The sequence below is a fragment of the Prionailurus bengalensis genome, chromosome E3 (genome assembly GCF_016509475.1).
Source record: "Prionailurus bengalensis isolate Pbe53 chromosome E3, Fcat_Pben_1.1_paternal_pri, whole genome shotgun sequence".
In the NCBI taxonomy this organism is placed as follows: Eukaryota; Metazoa; Chordata; class Mammalia; order Carnivora; family Felidae; genus Prionailurus; species Prionailurus bengalensis.
The window spans coordinates 38929048-38943900 of record NC_057357.1 but is presented as its reverse complement, the minus strand read 5'-3'; the positions used below and the strand labels follow the sequence as shown (position 1 = coordinate 38943900).

Sequence of the window (14853 nt, the reverse complement as noted above, 5' to 3'; positions counted from 1 at the left end):
AATGTTTATAGCAGCACTATCGTCAATAGCCAAAGTATGGAAAGAGCCCAATGTCCATCGATGGATGAATGGATAAAGAAGATGTGGTATGTATATACAATGTGGCAAACAAAAAGAATGAAATCTTGTAATTTGCAACTACGTGGGTGGAACTAGAGGGTATTATGCTAAGCGAAATTAGAGAAAGACAAATATCTTATGACTTCACTCATATGAGGACTTTAAGATACAAAACAGATGAACATAAGAGAAGGGAAGTGAAAATAATATAAAAATAGGGAGGGGGCAAAACATAAGAAACTCTTAAATATGGAGAACAAACAGAGGGTTACTGGAGGGGCTGTGGGAGGGGGGATGGGCTAAATGGGTAAGAGGCATTAAGGAATCTACTCCTGAAATCATTGTTGCACTATATGCTAAGTAACTTGGGTGTAAATTAAAAAAAAAAAAAAGAAAAAGTAAATAAACAAATCCATCAAAGTTGCAGAATGCAAGGTCAAGATACAAAACTCCGTTGTGTTTCTATGTATTACCAGTGAACAATTTAAAAAGGAATTTAAGAAAACAATTCCCTTTACAATATGTCAAAAAGAAGAAAATATTTAGGAATAAATTTCACTAAGAAGACGCAACACTTGTACACTAACAACTATAAAATACTGCTGTAATCAATTAAACAATACCAAAAGAATAGAAAGACGTTTCATGTCCATGGATTGGAAGTCTTAATATTATTAAGATGGCCATATTCTCCAAAGCAATATACAGATTTAATGCAATACCTGTCAAAATACTAACTGCCTCTTTATAGAAATTGAAAAGTGAATCCTAAAATGAATAGGGAATTGCAAATGATCCTGAATAGCCAAAACAATCTTGAAAAAGAACACAGTTGGAGGACTCACTATTTCTGATTTCAAAAGTTATTACAAAGGTATAGTAACGAAAACATTGTGGTAAGATCAGTTGAATAGAAATAAGAGTCCAGGAACAAACCCATACATCTACGGTGAATTGATTTTTGACAGTAGTATCAAGACCGTTCAATGGAGAAAGAAGACTCTTGCCAACAAATGGTCCCAAGAAAACTGTATATAGACATGCCAAAGAGTCAGATTGCATACCTCACACTATATACAAAACTTAATTCAAATTGAAAAAAGACCTAAATGTAAGAGCCGAAACTGTACAACTCTTAAAAGAAAACATGTGGTGGGGCGCCTGGGTGGCTCAGTCAGTTAAGCGTCCGACTTCAGCCGGGTCACGATCTCGCGGTCCGTGAGTTCGAGCCCCGCATCGGGCTCTGGGCTGATGGCTCAGAGCCTGGAGCCTGCTTCTGATTCTGTGTCTCCCTCTCTCTCTGCCCCTCCCCCGTTCATGCTCTGTCTCTCTCTGTCTCAAAAATAAATAAACGTTAAAAAAAATTTAAAAAAAAAGAAAACATGTGGTTAAGTCTTCATGGCCTTGGATTTGGCAATGGATTCTTAGATCTGATACCAAAATGAAAACCAACAAAAGAAAATAGATACTTTTGACCTCATCAAAATAAAAAACTTTTGTGCTTCAAAGGACACTATCTAAAAAGTGAAATGACAGTCTACACAATGAGAGAAAATTTTTGTGAATCATATGTCTGATAAGGGTCTAGTGTCCAAAACATGTAAAGAACTCTTCAAACTCAACAGCAAAAAAGACAAACAATCCAATTAAACAAATAGGGAAAGAACTTGAATAGACATTTGTCCAAAGAAGTTACACATATGGCCAACAAAGGCATGAAGTGATGCCTCAACATCATTAGACCCTGGCGAAAGGAAAATCAAAACCACAGTGAAATACAGCTCACCCACTAGGGCTGCTATAATTTTTTTAAAGGAAAATAACAAGAATTGGTGAAATATGGAGAAACTGGAACCTTGACACATTTGTGGTAGGCCTATAAAATGGTACATTCTCTACAGAAAATAGTTTGTCGGTTCCTCAAAAAGTTAAACACAGAATTGCCATGTGAACCAGTAATTCTACTCCTAGATATATGAGGGAATTAGAAACATGTTTTCTAAAGGAATTAGAAACATGTTTTCAAACAAAAACTCATACATGAATGTTCACAGCAGCACTATTCCTAATAGCCAAAAGGTGTAACCCACCCAAATGTTAATCCACTGATGAATGAGTAAACAAAATGTAGTATATTTATACATTTGAATATTATTAATCCATAAAAAGGAATTTAATACTGATATATACTACAATGGATGAATATTATGCTAAATGAAAGAAGTCAGACCCAAAGGCTACATATTCTGTGATTCCTTATATATGAAAATCCTGGAATGGGCAGTCCCACATAGACAGAAAGGAGATTAGTGGTTGCAAGAGGATGGGGCCCAAGAGAGAATGGGGAGTAACTTCTTAATGGGCACAGGGATTCTCCTTTGGGATGATGAAAATATTCTGGACCTAGAGAGTGGCGATGATTGTACAACTTTGTGAATATAATAAACGTCACTGGATTTAACCCTTTAAAATGGTTAAACTTGTGAATTCTGTTATGTGAATTTTAAAGATTTTATTTTTAAGTAATCTCTACACCCAATATGGGACTCAAAATCACAACCCTGAGATCAAGAGTCACATGCTCTACTGACTGAGCCAGGCAGATTTCTCTGTTACATGAATTTTATCTCAGTAAAAACTTGAGACATTAAAAATAGTTTTTATTTGGATATTTTTAAATGTTTATTTATTTTTGAGAGAGAGAGAGAGAGAGAGTGTGTATGTGTGTGTGTGTGTGAGAGAGAGAGAGAGAGAGAGAGAGAGAGCGAGCAGGGGAGGGGAGGGGAAGAAAGAAGGAGAGAGAATCCAAAGCAGGCTCTATGCTGTCCACACAGAGCCCCATGGGGGGCTTGAACTAACAAACCATGAGATCATGACCTGGGCCAAAGTCAGAAGCTTAACTGACAGAGCCACCCAGGTGCCCCTATTTGGATATTTTTAATTGTATAGAATTCATTCTTATTGTGTTTATCCAAACAATACAAAAGGCCATTAAGTTTTTTAAGAGATTTTATTTTTAAGTAATCTCTACACCCAACTTGGGGCTCAAACTTACACCCTCTAGGTCAAAAGTTTCATGCTTCGCTGACTGAGCCAGCCAGGTGCCCCAGAAGGCCATTTCAAAACAAGTTAATAATCTTTTTTGTGGCAGGGACTACTGCTTAGCTACTCAATATCCAGCCTCCATTAATTGTAACACAATACTTATTTATATTGTTGGTGCTACATATGATATGATGTATGACGTGATAATTGCGACCAGGTAAAAACCACATTTCTCAGCCTCCTATGCAATTAGATTTCCTTATATGATTAAATCCTCATCCGTGAGATGTGAAGGGAGGATACTGGTGGAGCTTCTAGGATAGCTTCCCCAAGAGGCAAAAACATCTTCCACCTTCCTTGCAGCAGTGGGGACATGATGAGTAGAGCACCTGCCGCCAGCTTAGACCATAGGTAGCCTTGAGGATAGAAGCCACTGATGAGGGTGGTGGAGCGTGAAGGTGGAAGGAACCTGGACTGATGGTTGTTAATTTGCTACCACACTAAATCCTGATCGTTCATTTCTGAATTTGCTTTGTGTGAAGGAAAAATAACCCTGTATTTAATAAAATAATTAAGTTGAAAAAATAATAATAATTAAGTTGGATCACCTCATATTACATACAATGATGAAATCCCAAAGAATTAAACACTTAAATGTGAAAGATAAATCTGTCTGAAGAAAATGAAACGGGATGTATTTGTATATTAGGGACTGGAAAGAACTGTTAAAAGCACAAATCAACTTCAATGCAGGAAATGTATTAATTGGATTATATCAAAATTTAGGATTTTTGTTCAAAGTTCGGCATAGACTTAACTAGGGGGAAATATTTACAATGTCTATAACTGGCAAGGTTTAGGTAGACAGTACTAAGAACAATGGCCAATAAACAAGAAACACAAAGAAAAACTAAAAGCAGGCAGACGGTATGAAAATGCAATTTATAGAATAAGAAATTTAAAAAGCCAACACATCTGTTAAACCTCATTAGTAATCGGAAAAAGGCAGACTAAACTGTGATACTTTCATACCCAACACATTGGCAGACATTAGGACCTTTGGTTATAGTAGGTGTTGGCTCGGATGAAGGGAAATCACAAACCTTCATTTCTATGACTTCACTGCGAGTCATAGACTCTGTCAACCCATTGGCAGAATCAGTGCTCATAAGCATATCCTGTTGCCCAGCAGTCTCCATCTAGAATGAACGAACATACATACATACATACATATCCGTGATAGGCACTCATGCAGGTCCATAAAGGGATATGCACATGAATGTTCATTGCAGCATTGTTTGTGGTAATGGGAAATTAAGACAAGCTGTATGTTCACCCCTTGCGGAATGAAAAATAAACTATGATAGGTATGTCTTCAGCATGAGAAACACTGAAGCAAATGGACCCATGGCAACATGGTTGTGTTTTTTAAAACGTAAGTGAGAACACTGTCAAAAAAGAGAAGTTAAAAGGGAAGAAACAGAATGAAATCTATGGCAAATGCCATGGACAGCAATTTAAAACATTTACATAGACAAGACAGCATTGTGTTTTACAAGGAGACAATTAGACCCAAACACCTAACATGTCCACCAGAGGAGACAGAGCAGGTGACTATGAGTATGGAATGAGAGTGGGATTGGGAATAAACTGGAAAAGTTAATAAAATAAAATAAGATTAACTTAAATTCAAACAAGAGAAATCTTGTAGAGTCCATTGATGACAGTTTGTACAGTATTCCCTAGAGGTGCCATCATCCACTGAATTCCCCATTGGTGTTCATTGAGATGCTTCGATTTTTCATGAGCGTGGACTTTGTAGTCAAATAGACCTAGTGTGAGCTTCTCTGCCGTGTACTAGCTATTTGTCTTGCACCGATTACATAACACCTCGGAGCCTTAGTTTCTCTTTGTAGAGCAGGAATGTCTGCCTGGTGTTGTCATCGTGATAATGTTTGCAAAACTGCTGAGCACAGCGTCTGGTACAAGCTAGCAAGCGGGGCTGATGATTATGACACTTGCCAAGACAGACCCACAGGGCGGGGACCCCCCCTCAATAGGGGCCATGCCCAATTGCTCACACCTGGACCCCTCCAGCAGGTGGCACACTGTGTACCCTCGGTGATCACTCTTTTGCATGACATGGTTTCTAGGTCAATGGTTTCCAGGGTAATTTATCTCCCATGACATCTAATGACCTAATCAGTTGCCAGTCACCTTGTACATATTTATTTAGTGTCATTTGTAAGCGATTTCTCTTCACACAGCATGGTGTCAGTGTCTAAGTTTCACGCCCCTGATGCGTGGTTTATGTTAGGGCCAGAGACAGTGGGAATCCCCTTCTCCGCCTTCCCTCCCTGGAAAAACACTCAAAGTCAATGTCTCCCAGAAGATGAGTCAAACATACTCATTGCTGCATAGGGTGGTCAGTTTGTGCCCAGTGAGTAAACACTGGAGCCGTCACTGTTTAACACTAAGCATGTCATGTAATCACTTCCTGTTCCGTTTACCCGTCTACCAAGTGGGGATAAGACCACCTGCTTTAACTGCCCAGAAAGTATTTTAAGGGGCACCTGGGGGGCTTCGTCGGTTAAGCGTCTGACTTCAGTTCAGGTCATGATCTCACACTTGGTGGGTTCGAGCCACTGCTGTCAGTACAGAGCCCGCTTTGGATCCTCTGTTTCCCTCTCTCTCTCTGGTCCTACCCCGCTCATGCTCTCTCTCTCTCTAAAAATGGATAAACACTAAAAAAAAGGGAAAAAAAGGAAAGCATTTTAACAACTGAGATCATATGAAAGTACGTTAAAAAGGACAAAATTATATCCTTAGTAACCATGTAAGGAGTGTGGTGATTCTTATTACTCATTAGTTAGTAATGTGTGTTTGGGACGGGCCTGAGGTGAAAGATGGAGAGGGTTCTTCAGGGACAGCTCCCCCCCGCCCCCACCGCCCCGTTTGCTGGCCACGCTGGTGCTTAGTGCTAATTGCCTTTGGGGGATGGTTGTGCCCCCCTGGGCTCTGCAGAAGGAGCCAGAACCAGCCAGCCTTCCAGGCAGCAGGGCCTGTGCTTCTCAGATGGCCAAGGCCGGCCCCAGGGTTAAAAGCCTGCGCTCCCAACTCGTGGGCAAGGAGCAGCCACATGGCACATCGTCCTCTCTGATCATCACCCTCTCATTTGATCCACCAAGGACAGCGTGATGGATTTGGGAGAGCCCTGAAGCCAAAGGTATATTTCCATGAAAATCTGCAGGCTTTTATGAATAGAGACTTCAGACTACATGGAAGAGAGGCGAAAAGGGAAAAACGATGGGGAAAGGAAGGAGAAAAGAGAGAGTATGGAAGGAATCGCTTTTTAAAGGCACAGGTCTTGGAATCTTCCCACAGGAGAAAGGTTGGAAGTAACATGGTAATAGAGCCCCGAGCCCGTTTGTGACCTTGTCCATCAGCTGAGAGAAGAGATGGGAGGGGGAAATATTCGAGCTGTGAAGGGAAGTTTTGAAACTACACGTGAGGAACTCTTTGACAAAGTCATTTCTTTTCCTTTTTTTTTTTTTTTAATGTTTATTTATTTTTGAGAAAGAGACAGAGACAGAGCATGAGCAAGGGAGGGAGGTCAGAGAGAGGGAGGCACAGAATCCGAAGCAGGCTCCAGGCTCTGAGCTGTCAGCACGGATCCCGAAGCAGGGCTTGAACTCACAAACCGTGAGATCATGACCTGAGCCGAAGTCAGACACTTAACCGGCTGAGCCACCCAGGCTCCCCTAACAAAGTCATTTCTAAAATGGTCCAGGAGAGGAGCTGGGAAATTCTCAACTATGAGGATTAAAAAAACAAAACGAAACACTTTAGCATACATACCCGTGCCCTAAGAACAGCATCCTCAGCAGAAGAAGGTCATGGAAGGCTTCAGTACAGTCCAGTGCCCTCAGGCAGGCAAATCTCTAGGCCGATCTTTTTCTCCCATGTGTTATCGTGCTGAAATCTAAAAATGTCCAGTCACACTATCTCTTGCTTTTAATTGAAACCTAGTTTGCTTTTCACACATAAGGAGAGCACCTGCTCTCACACATCTTTAAAATCCCCTCACTATCGTGAAGACACTAACTGGAAGGGAAAGCCAAAGCAAACCTCCCTTCACCCACCTCTTAAACAAGTTAGCCTCTTAGCCATTCTCCATAGGATCTAGTTCCTTCTGCCCCCTCCTCTGTAAAACTCTGCACATGTTCCGTGTCTTTTAAACCGTCAGGCAAATCAGGTAAGAACTTCCCCTAAGGAACTGCCCAGGCAGCGCAAGGCAGAGCACTCTCCCCCTGGCCCTCACATCAAACATTCTGGGTTTCCTTTGACGACACCCGTTACAAGGAACTGTCACCAGCTTGCGGAGACGTGTAACCTGGAGAGCTATTCCCGGAACCCTCTGCTTATCCCGCCAGTTCCATTCTCAGTCTGAGGTGTTCAGTTTGTATACCTGGGTGATATGTGGCCATGCGTTTAGCCCTTTTTCTATTTGGTGAGACCCTGTGCTCATTAGAACTGCCACCCGAGCCAGGCTCATGGTCCCTGCAGCCAGGATTGTTCTAACAGGAGCATCAGAAACCAATTTTGAGGAAACTTGGTTGTCTTCCCTGATGTGAACGTCAAAAGTTAAAGTCCCCTTCAGACGGCATTTTCCCCCTTCACTCCTCTTTATAACTGATTTCTTGGATTTCAATATTTTTAAACTGCGGTGCCCCTTAGGCATTACACGTCCCACAAGTTTAGTTTTGAACTGTCACCTTTCTCACTTATTGGTCCTATCTTACCTCTTTTAAGATTCCAACTCCCTCATCTCTAATTCTCGGATTCTAAGATTTGGGGATAAAATTCCTGTTAATCTGATCAAATACCTGAGACCTTCTGACTGGAGAGATTTTGATTGTATTTCACCTTAGACTTCACCCTTCTACACAAAGTGTGTTTTGTTTTGGGTTCTTGCGGGCCATTCTGCCGCAGTGTCGTTCTCCACGGAAAACCCTATTTTCCATTCTGAGCAGGTCGTCGAGAAAGATTCACTTAGAACTTCCATGCAAGATAGTCAGGCACAAACCGGGCTCTCCAGAGTAGCACTGCCAACGACCTCCCAAATAAATGAAATACCGAAAACACGTCTAAAAACCTCTCTACCAGGATTGGGAATTTACAGTTGGGCTTGTTTGTTGATGATGACTCACTTTCACTTTATTGCTCCGGCTCACATTAAAGCAAGGCTTGGATTCTCAGAACACACAGTCACCAATGGGGAGTGCCAGCAGCTCGGGAGCAAATTTCCATGACAGGAGGCAGCCAACCCCAATCCCAGATGCGGCACCTAATCCACAAGTGGTCAGTGAAGAGTTGTGGGATTTAGAGCAGGCAGAAAACTGGGTAAAGGTGGGAAATTACAATATCCAGGATTCTTTTTGAGATACAGATTTTGCCTCCTTTTCTCAATATCCTGAACATTCAGTCCAAATTCACAGGCAGGCCAGGATGGTAAGCATCTATGTATCATAGGAGCCATTCTTGAAAATCATTCTGTACGCAAGCAACCTCCATCTGGGTGCCCCCTCCCCCCGCCTAAATTGCCCCATAAATGGTGTACCCTTTGCATTCAATATTGTCCTCTCTGGGCTTCTCTTAGAATGCCAGTAGTTCTGGATCAGTTTAGCATTCCTAAATTATGACAGAAATAGGAAGAAGGGAAGAGACCTTCGAGGGAGGAAAGTACCCTGAAGAGCAATTGAGTTGCTGAATTCAGACTGGAAGTTACAGTCACATTGGCTTGGGGAGTTCGTCAAGCTCAGGCCAAGAGTCTAGCTGGTCTGGCATTTCCTCCTGCACGTTCTGGGGGCTGAGGTTGATAGCTTCCCACTCTCGGTACAGCTTTTTCTTTTCTGTTTTGGCTGATTTCTTCTTGGGATAAAAACTCCATATGCACAGAGCACAGTCTGAAAGAAATTTTGGCATCTCTGAGCTTCCACAAAGCACCAGACACCCAAAGACCTGACAGTTTGTGGAAGGAGATGAGCAGTGTCTGTTTCTTTCCCCTCGAGGGATACAAGAGGGAGGCACTTCTACTATCCAGAGGTAGTGAGATGGGCTTCAGGAAGAACTTAAGAAGAGAAAGATGAGCTGGCCCTCAGATGGTCACTCAGTTCCTCAGCTACCTTAAATTCTTCTTTTTTTAAATGTTTATTTATTTTTGGGAGAGTGAGAGTGAGTGGGGGAGGGGTACAGGAAGATTGGGAGAGAGGATCTGGAGCAGACTCTGCGGTGACAGCAGTGTGCCCGATGCGGGGCTTGACCTCACCAACCGCGAGATCATGACCTGAGCCAAAGTTGAACCCTCAACTGACTGAGCCACCCAGGCGCCCCAGCTACCTTAAGTCTTAAATGAAAAAGATAAGTAGTCACCTCCACTTGAGGTATAACATAGAGGCATGGAGGTGGGTTGAAAAGTCCTCTGAAATGCTTACCATCCCTGACTCACTAGAGGGATGCTATTGCTGACTTAAACCTACAATTAGAAGCGATGTCCCTTCTGACTTCTAGGTGGAAGCTGTCATCCGGATTGCCAGTATTTTGGCAACTAATTGATGGAAAGGACAGTTATTGGGGTCTTTAGCCAAGAGATGTGGCCAACTGGTCACCACCTGGTGCACCAGAAGTAGCAAACACACCAGCACACTTCCCTTGAGTAGCGTCTCCCAGCAAGCTTGCTCTTTGGGTGTGGCAACCAGGGTTCCTGTGGAACACATCTTGGTCCAGAGAAAGAGCAAGAGAATTTGCTCCCAGTCTTCAGTGTCCAGATGAGGACAGCTGCCTCAAAGACTGCTTTCTTCTCGAGTTTGTTTTATTTAGTTTATAAAAATTTTTAAATGTTTATTCTATTTTTGAGAGAGAGAGCAAGCAGGGAAGGGGCAGAGAGAGAGGGAGACACAGGATCCGAAGCAGGCTCCTGGCTCTGAGCTGTTAGCCCAGAGCCCAACGTGAGGTTCGAACCCACGAACCGTGTGATCATGACCGGAGCCAAAGTCGGCGCTTAACCGACTGAGCCACCCAGGCGCCCCAGGTTTGCTTTATTTATTAAAGAAGGTAAAAGGGCTTTGGCTTATGATTTTCAACAAAGCCTAGGTCATACCCAAAGGAGATGCTAATGGGCCCATTATTAACAAGAGCTATTTTTTGTGTGTGAGATGGTAAGACTTACTCCATAGTTTAGACATGAGCATGGGGTCCTATACATCAAAGGGTCAAGGATATCCTCTGAGATCTTCTAGTTTCCTTTACTAATAATGGGTTCCGATTAGCTGAAATAACCCCATTTTGGATAAGTGCTGTTTATTTCTTTAGTCTGTTCCACCTAAACTTACTTAGGTTTATGTGAAGCTTTGTTTATTTGAAGTCCTACTTTTAGCTCCTCTTAACTTACACGTTTGTATCTTCTGTGTTTGGTGAATAAGCCTGTATTCACTCTTCCGCCTTTTTTTTTTTTCATGATTTTATAGACTCATCATGTTCTTCTTCACACTTCATCTTTCTGGATCAGGAGTTTTCACCATGGAGGGGGGGAGATGTAGGAGAGGGAGAAACGTTCATCAGAAACTTCTGGAGGGCTTTTCCAAAGACAGCGGGTCTGCTTCCCCCTCCCCTGAGCATATCAAAACCTTGGCTAGGGAAATGTGTATTTAAAGAATTTCTACATGTAATTCTAAGGTCAATTCCCTCCATCCTTGTAACCACTGTGCTGAACTGAAGATCCCTAATCCCCTGCTTCTTCATAAGGCACGTCTTTCATTACAGCAATAGCTCGTGGTCGCCATCTGGGTGACATAGCATTTCCATTCATGTGATACCGATAGAGGGTGGGGATTGCACGAACCTTTGCGGTCATGAAAGTTAAATTGGTACTTAAATCTGATGCCCAGAAAACTATTGGACCCTCTCTCATGCAGAGCAGCCCTATCCTTCTTTTTCACTTGCTTTTCTCTCAGCAAGTGGCCGTCTCCCCGGACAGACTCTTCAAGTGACTGAACAAGCAGAATGGCAGAGGCCAACAACAGCTTTCCAGAGGGCTTCATCCTGATGGGTATATCTGACCATCCCCAGCTGGAGATCGTCTTTTTCACAGTCATTCTCTTCTCTTACTCGCTGACCCTAGTTGGGAATTCGACCATCATCCTGCTCTCCTGCCTGGATGCCCGGCTCCACACCCCCATGTACTTCTTCCTCAGCAACCTCTCCTCCCTGGACCTCGCTTTTACTACCAGCTCGGTCCCCCAAATGCTGACCAACTTATGGGGACCAGATAAGACTATAAGCTACGCTGGCTGTGCGATCCAGCTCTATGTTTTCCTCTGGCTAGGGGCCACTGAGTGCATCCTGCTCGTGGTGATGGCATTCGACCGCCATGTGGCAGTTTGCCAGCCCCTGCGCTACACCGTCATCGTGAGTCCTCGGCTCTGCTGGCTGCTGGCTGCCATCGCATGGCTGGGCGGCTTGAGCAACTCCATGATCCAGTCAACGTTCACTCTGCAGCTCCCATTGTGTGGGCACCGGAGGGTGGACAACTTCCTGTGTGAGGTGCCTGCCATGATCAAACTGGCCTGTGGAGACACAAGTCTCAACGAGGCCGTGCTCAATGGTGTCTGCACCTTCTTCACTGCCGTCCCGCTGAGCATCATCCTGATCTCCTACTGCTCCATAGCTCGGGCAGTGCTGAAGATCCGCTCAGCTGAGGGACAGAGAAAGGCCTTTAATACTTGCCTTTCCCATCTGGTGGTGGTGCTCCTCTTCTATGGGTCAGCTATCTACGGGTACCTCCTTCCGGCTAAGACCAGCCACCAGGGCCGGGGCAAATTCATTTCCCTCTTCTACTCTGTGGTCACGCCAATGGTGAACCCTCTCATCTACACTCTGAGAAACAAGGAGGTAAAGGCGGCACTGAGGAGGCTGCTGGGAAAGGGAAGAGAACTCGGCTGAGAGGAGGGAAAGCTCCATCATGTATCCCCTCTTCTTCTCTACACACTTTTTCTCATTCTCGCTCTGGCCAGATGAACATGAGGAGGACTAACCCTACTACGGCCAAGACGTGTTCCCAGTAGCCCTAAGCTGTTAAGGCATGGCTAGTGTTGTTTCTAATACTCTACACTTGGTCACTAAAAATCCCGTGGACTGGGGCGCCTGGGTGGCGCAGTCGGTTAAGCGTCCGACTTCAGCCAGGTCACGATCTCGCGGTTTGGGAGTTCGAGCCCTGCGTCAGGCTCTGGGCTGATGGCTCAGAGCCTGGAGCCTGTTTCCGATTCTGTGTCTCCCTCTCTCTCTGCCCCTCCCCCGTTCATGCTCTGTCTCTCTCTGTCCCAAAAATAAATAAACGTTGAAAAAAAAATTAAAAAAAAAATCCCGTGGACTACAGGTAACGGAGTAGATGTGTTCCATCAACAGCTCAGGGTTGTTGATTTAGTACAGACCTGGCTCACTGTCTCTATGGTCCACATACTATTTGTTACATGTAATAAAATATTACATATTTTTATATTTCTAGAGATTTCTGTGCTTTTCTTTATTTAAAAAGTTTTACTGTTTATCTAATTTTGAGAGAGAGAAAGAGAGAGAGAGAGCGAGCAGGGGAGGGGCAGAGAGAGAGGGAGACACAGAATCCGAAGCAGGCTCCAGGCTCCGAGCTGTCAGCACAGAACCCGACGCGGGGCTCGAAGTCACAAACCGTGAGAACGTGACCTGAACCAAAATCAGATGCTTAACTACCTGAGCCTGAGTCACCCAGGCGCCCCACTGTACTTTTCTTTAAAAAGCACTGCCACTTGCAATATCTATATACAATGATGCTATGCTTTGATGAAATCAAGCCAGATATGATTAACCCCAAGTGAAAATTCAAACAATTCGTCTTTGTACCATATCCATTCATCACTTTTCTCATCTCTCCTTCTCTCTTCCCAGTATGCCCGTCTGTCTACCCATACTTCCTACCTATATGTTCCTTTGTCGTCTTACTTACCCTGTCCTTTATGTCTACCTCCCACCTTCTGCTTCATCTAATATTTAATGTGAATAAAGAAAGACTATTTTTCTCTCAAATAAACCTATTTGTTTAAATTGCCTCCTCCTAAGACCCAACCCTGAGACTTGCTACCAGCATTTGGATATGTTAGTATGGTTGCTGGATTATGAGAGGCTCTGAGATTCCTTAAGCAAGTTTGAGCACCAAAAAAAAAAAATCATCTATCTATAAAGCATGTCCTCTGCCTCCAGATCTAGTTTTGCAGCCGTACCACTTCGGAGTTATCCTGTCCCTTGGACAATGCCAAATAAATAATGACAAATATCCCCCTTTCCACATATCTAAAATGCCTCCCCTCAAAGACATCTAGTTATATTATCCCATCGTGAATTGGTTTTTCCAGCTATAGACGGGAGCCGTGACCTATATTCTCAGTTTTCCACTCAGTAATATTTGAAGTGTGTCTCTACTGGCATTATCCTGGTCATTTATCAGAGTCTTGAGACTGGCAAGTTCACAGTTTTTATTTATCAGCACACTTAGAGTAGATGAAGTTCTCAGAAGACACGATCACAATAACTAAGCTCCTAAGGGAATTTATAAACTACAATGCCAGTGGATTCACTTATGAGAACTTTAACCCCCAAGTGGACTGGGCAGTCATACTCTTAATTACTAAATAACTTGGGAGAAAACAAGAGGAAAATAGGGATTCCTTAAACACTTTGGAGCAATTCAGGTATCCCTATCAAAAATACAGAATATTTCGACTCTAACTGGATGTTAGGGGCTAATAGAACACAGGGGATTGGAGGAGGAAAAGCGAACTGCCTTGCTGGGTTTCTTTCCACAATCACTCTGTGCATGCGCTCTCTCACTCCTAACAATGTAGCTGTCTAGGTACTCTGCCCTTGGAATAGGAGGCAGCAGATAACCTAGAAAATTCATAATAATTGGAGCTAAGAGGCATTTTGGTGTACTCTGCAATTGATGAGATATGGTAGCTAGTGGATATGATGTCTCCAGCACTCCCTTTCATCATCTATAAAATGAATACAATAGCCAGGAGCAACGTTGTAAGGACCGAACAGATAATATATGTGGGAGAATGTTTAGTGAAAACTGCTCAGTGTCATATTTAATCAAAGTGTAATTGTTTACTAGGGAAGTTTATCAGTCTATTTCACAACGCACCTCTTTTCATTTATATTCCGATCCAGAAAACCCCTTCAGTGAGCTACCAGTGTCTTCATAAATGATGGAGGGATGGAGAGGCCAGAGTAAAGGCAGAGACCATAGAGAAGACTCCACCGTTACTTCCCTCAAACTCCACATCCCAATCTATCTGCTCCCTCTTCAGAATATATCCAGAATATCCCAATCGAGGATAACACACACATATAAAAAAAATTAGGAAAGTTGGGCCCCTGGGTGGCTCAGTCAGTTAAGCCTCCCACTGCAGCTCAGGTCATGATTCCATGGTTGTGAGTTCGAGCCCTGCATCTGGCTGTCTGCGCTCAGCACAGAGCCGGCTTCAGATCCTCTGCCTCCTTCTCTCTCTGCCCCCCACCCCACTCACACACTCTCTCTCTCTCTCAAAAATAAATAAACATTTTTTTAAATCAAGAAAGTATTTCAATGTCCACCAAAATGGAAATGATTGAAGATTGATTATATTATGGTACATGACTAAACACAGCAGCCTAAAA

General features: G+C 43.3%; 1 protein-coding gene across 1 annotated transcript; it reads left to right on the top strand.

Moving 5' to 3' along the window:
- The first annotated feature begins 10147 nt into the window (after window positions 1-10147).
- LOC122471752 (olfactory receptor 2C1) lies at window positions 10148-12293 on the top strand. The gene has a single exon (XM_043560741.1). The coding sequence runs from the start codon at window positions 11167-11169 to the stop codon at window positions 12103-12105; it is 939 nt and encodes a 312-aa protein (XP_043416676.1). The 5' UTR covers window positions 10148-11166; the 3' UTR covers window positions 12106-12293.
- The last annotated feature ends 2560 nt before the right edge of the window (window positions 12294-14853 follow it).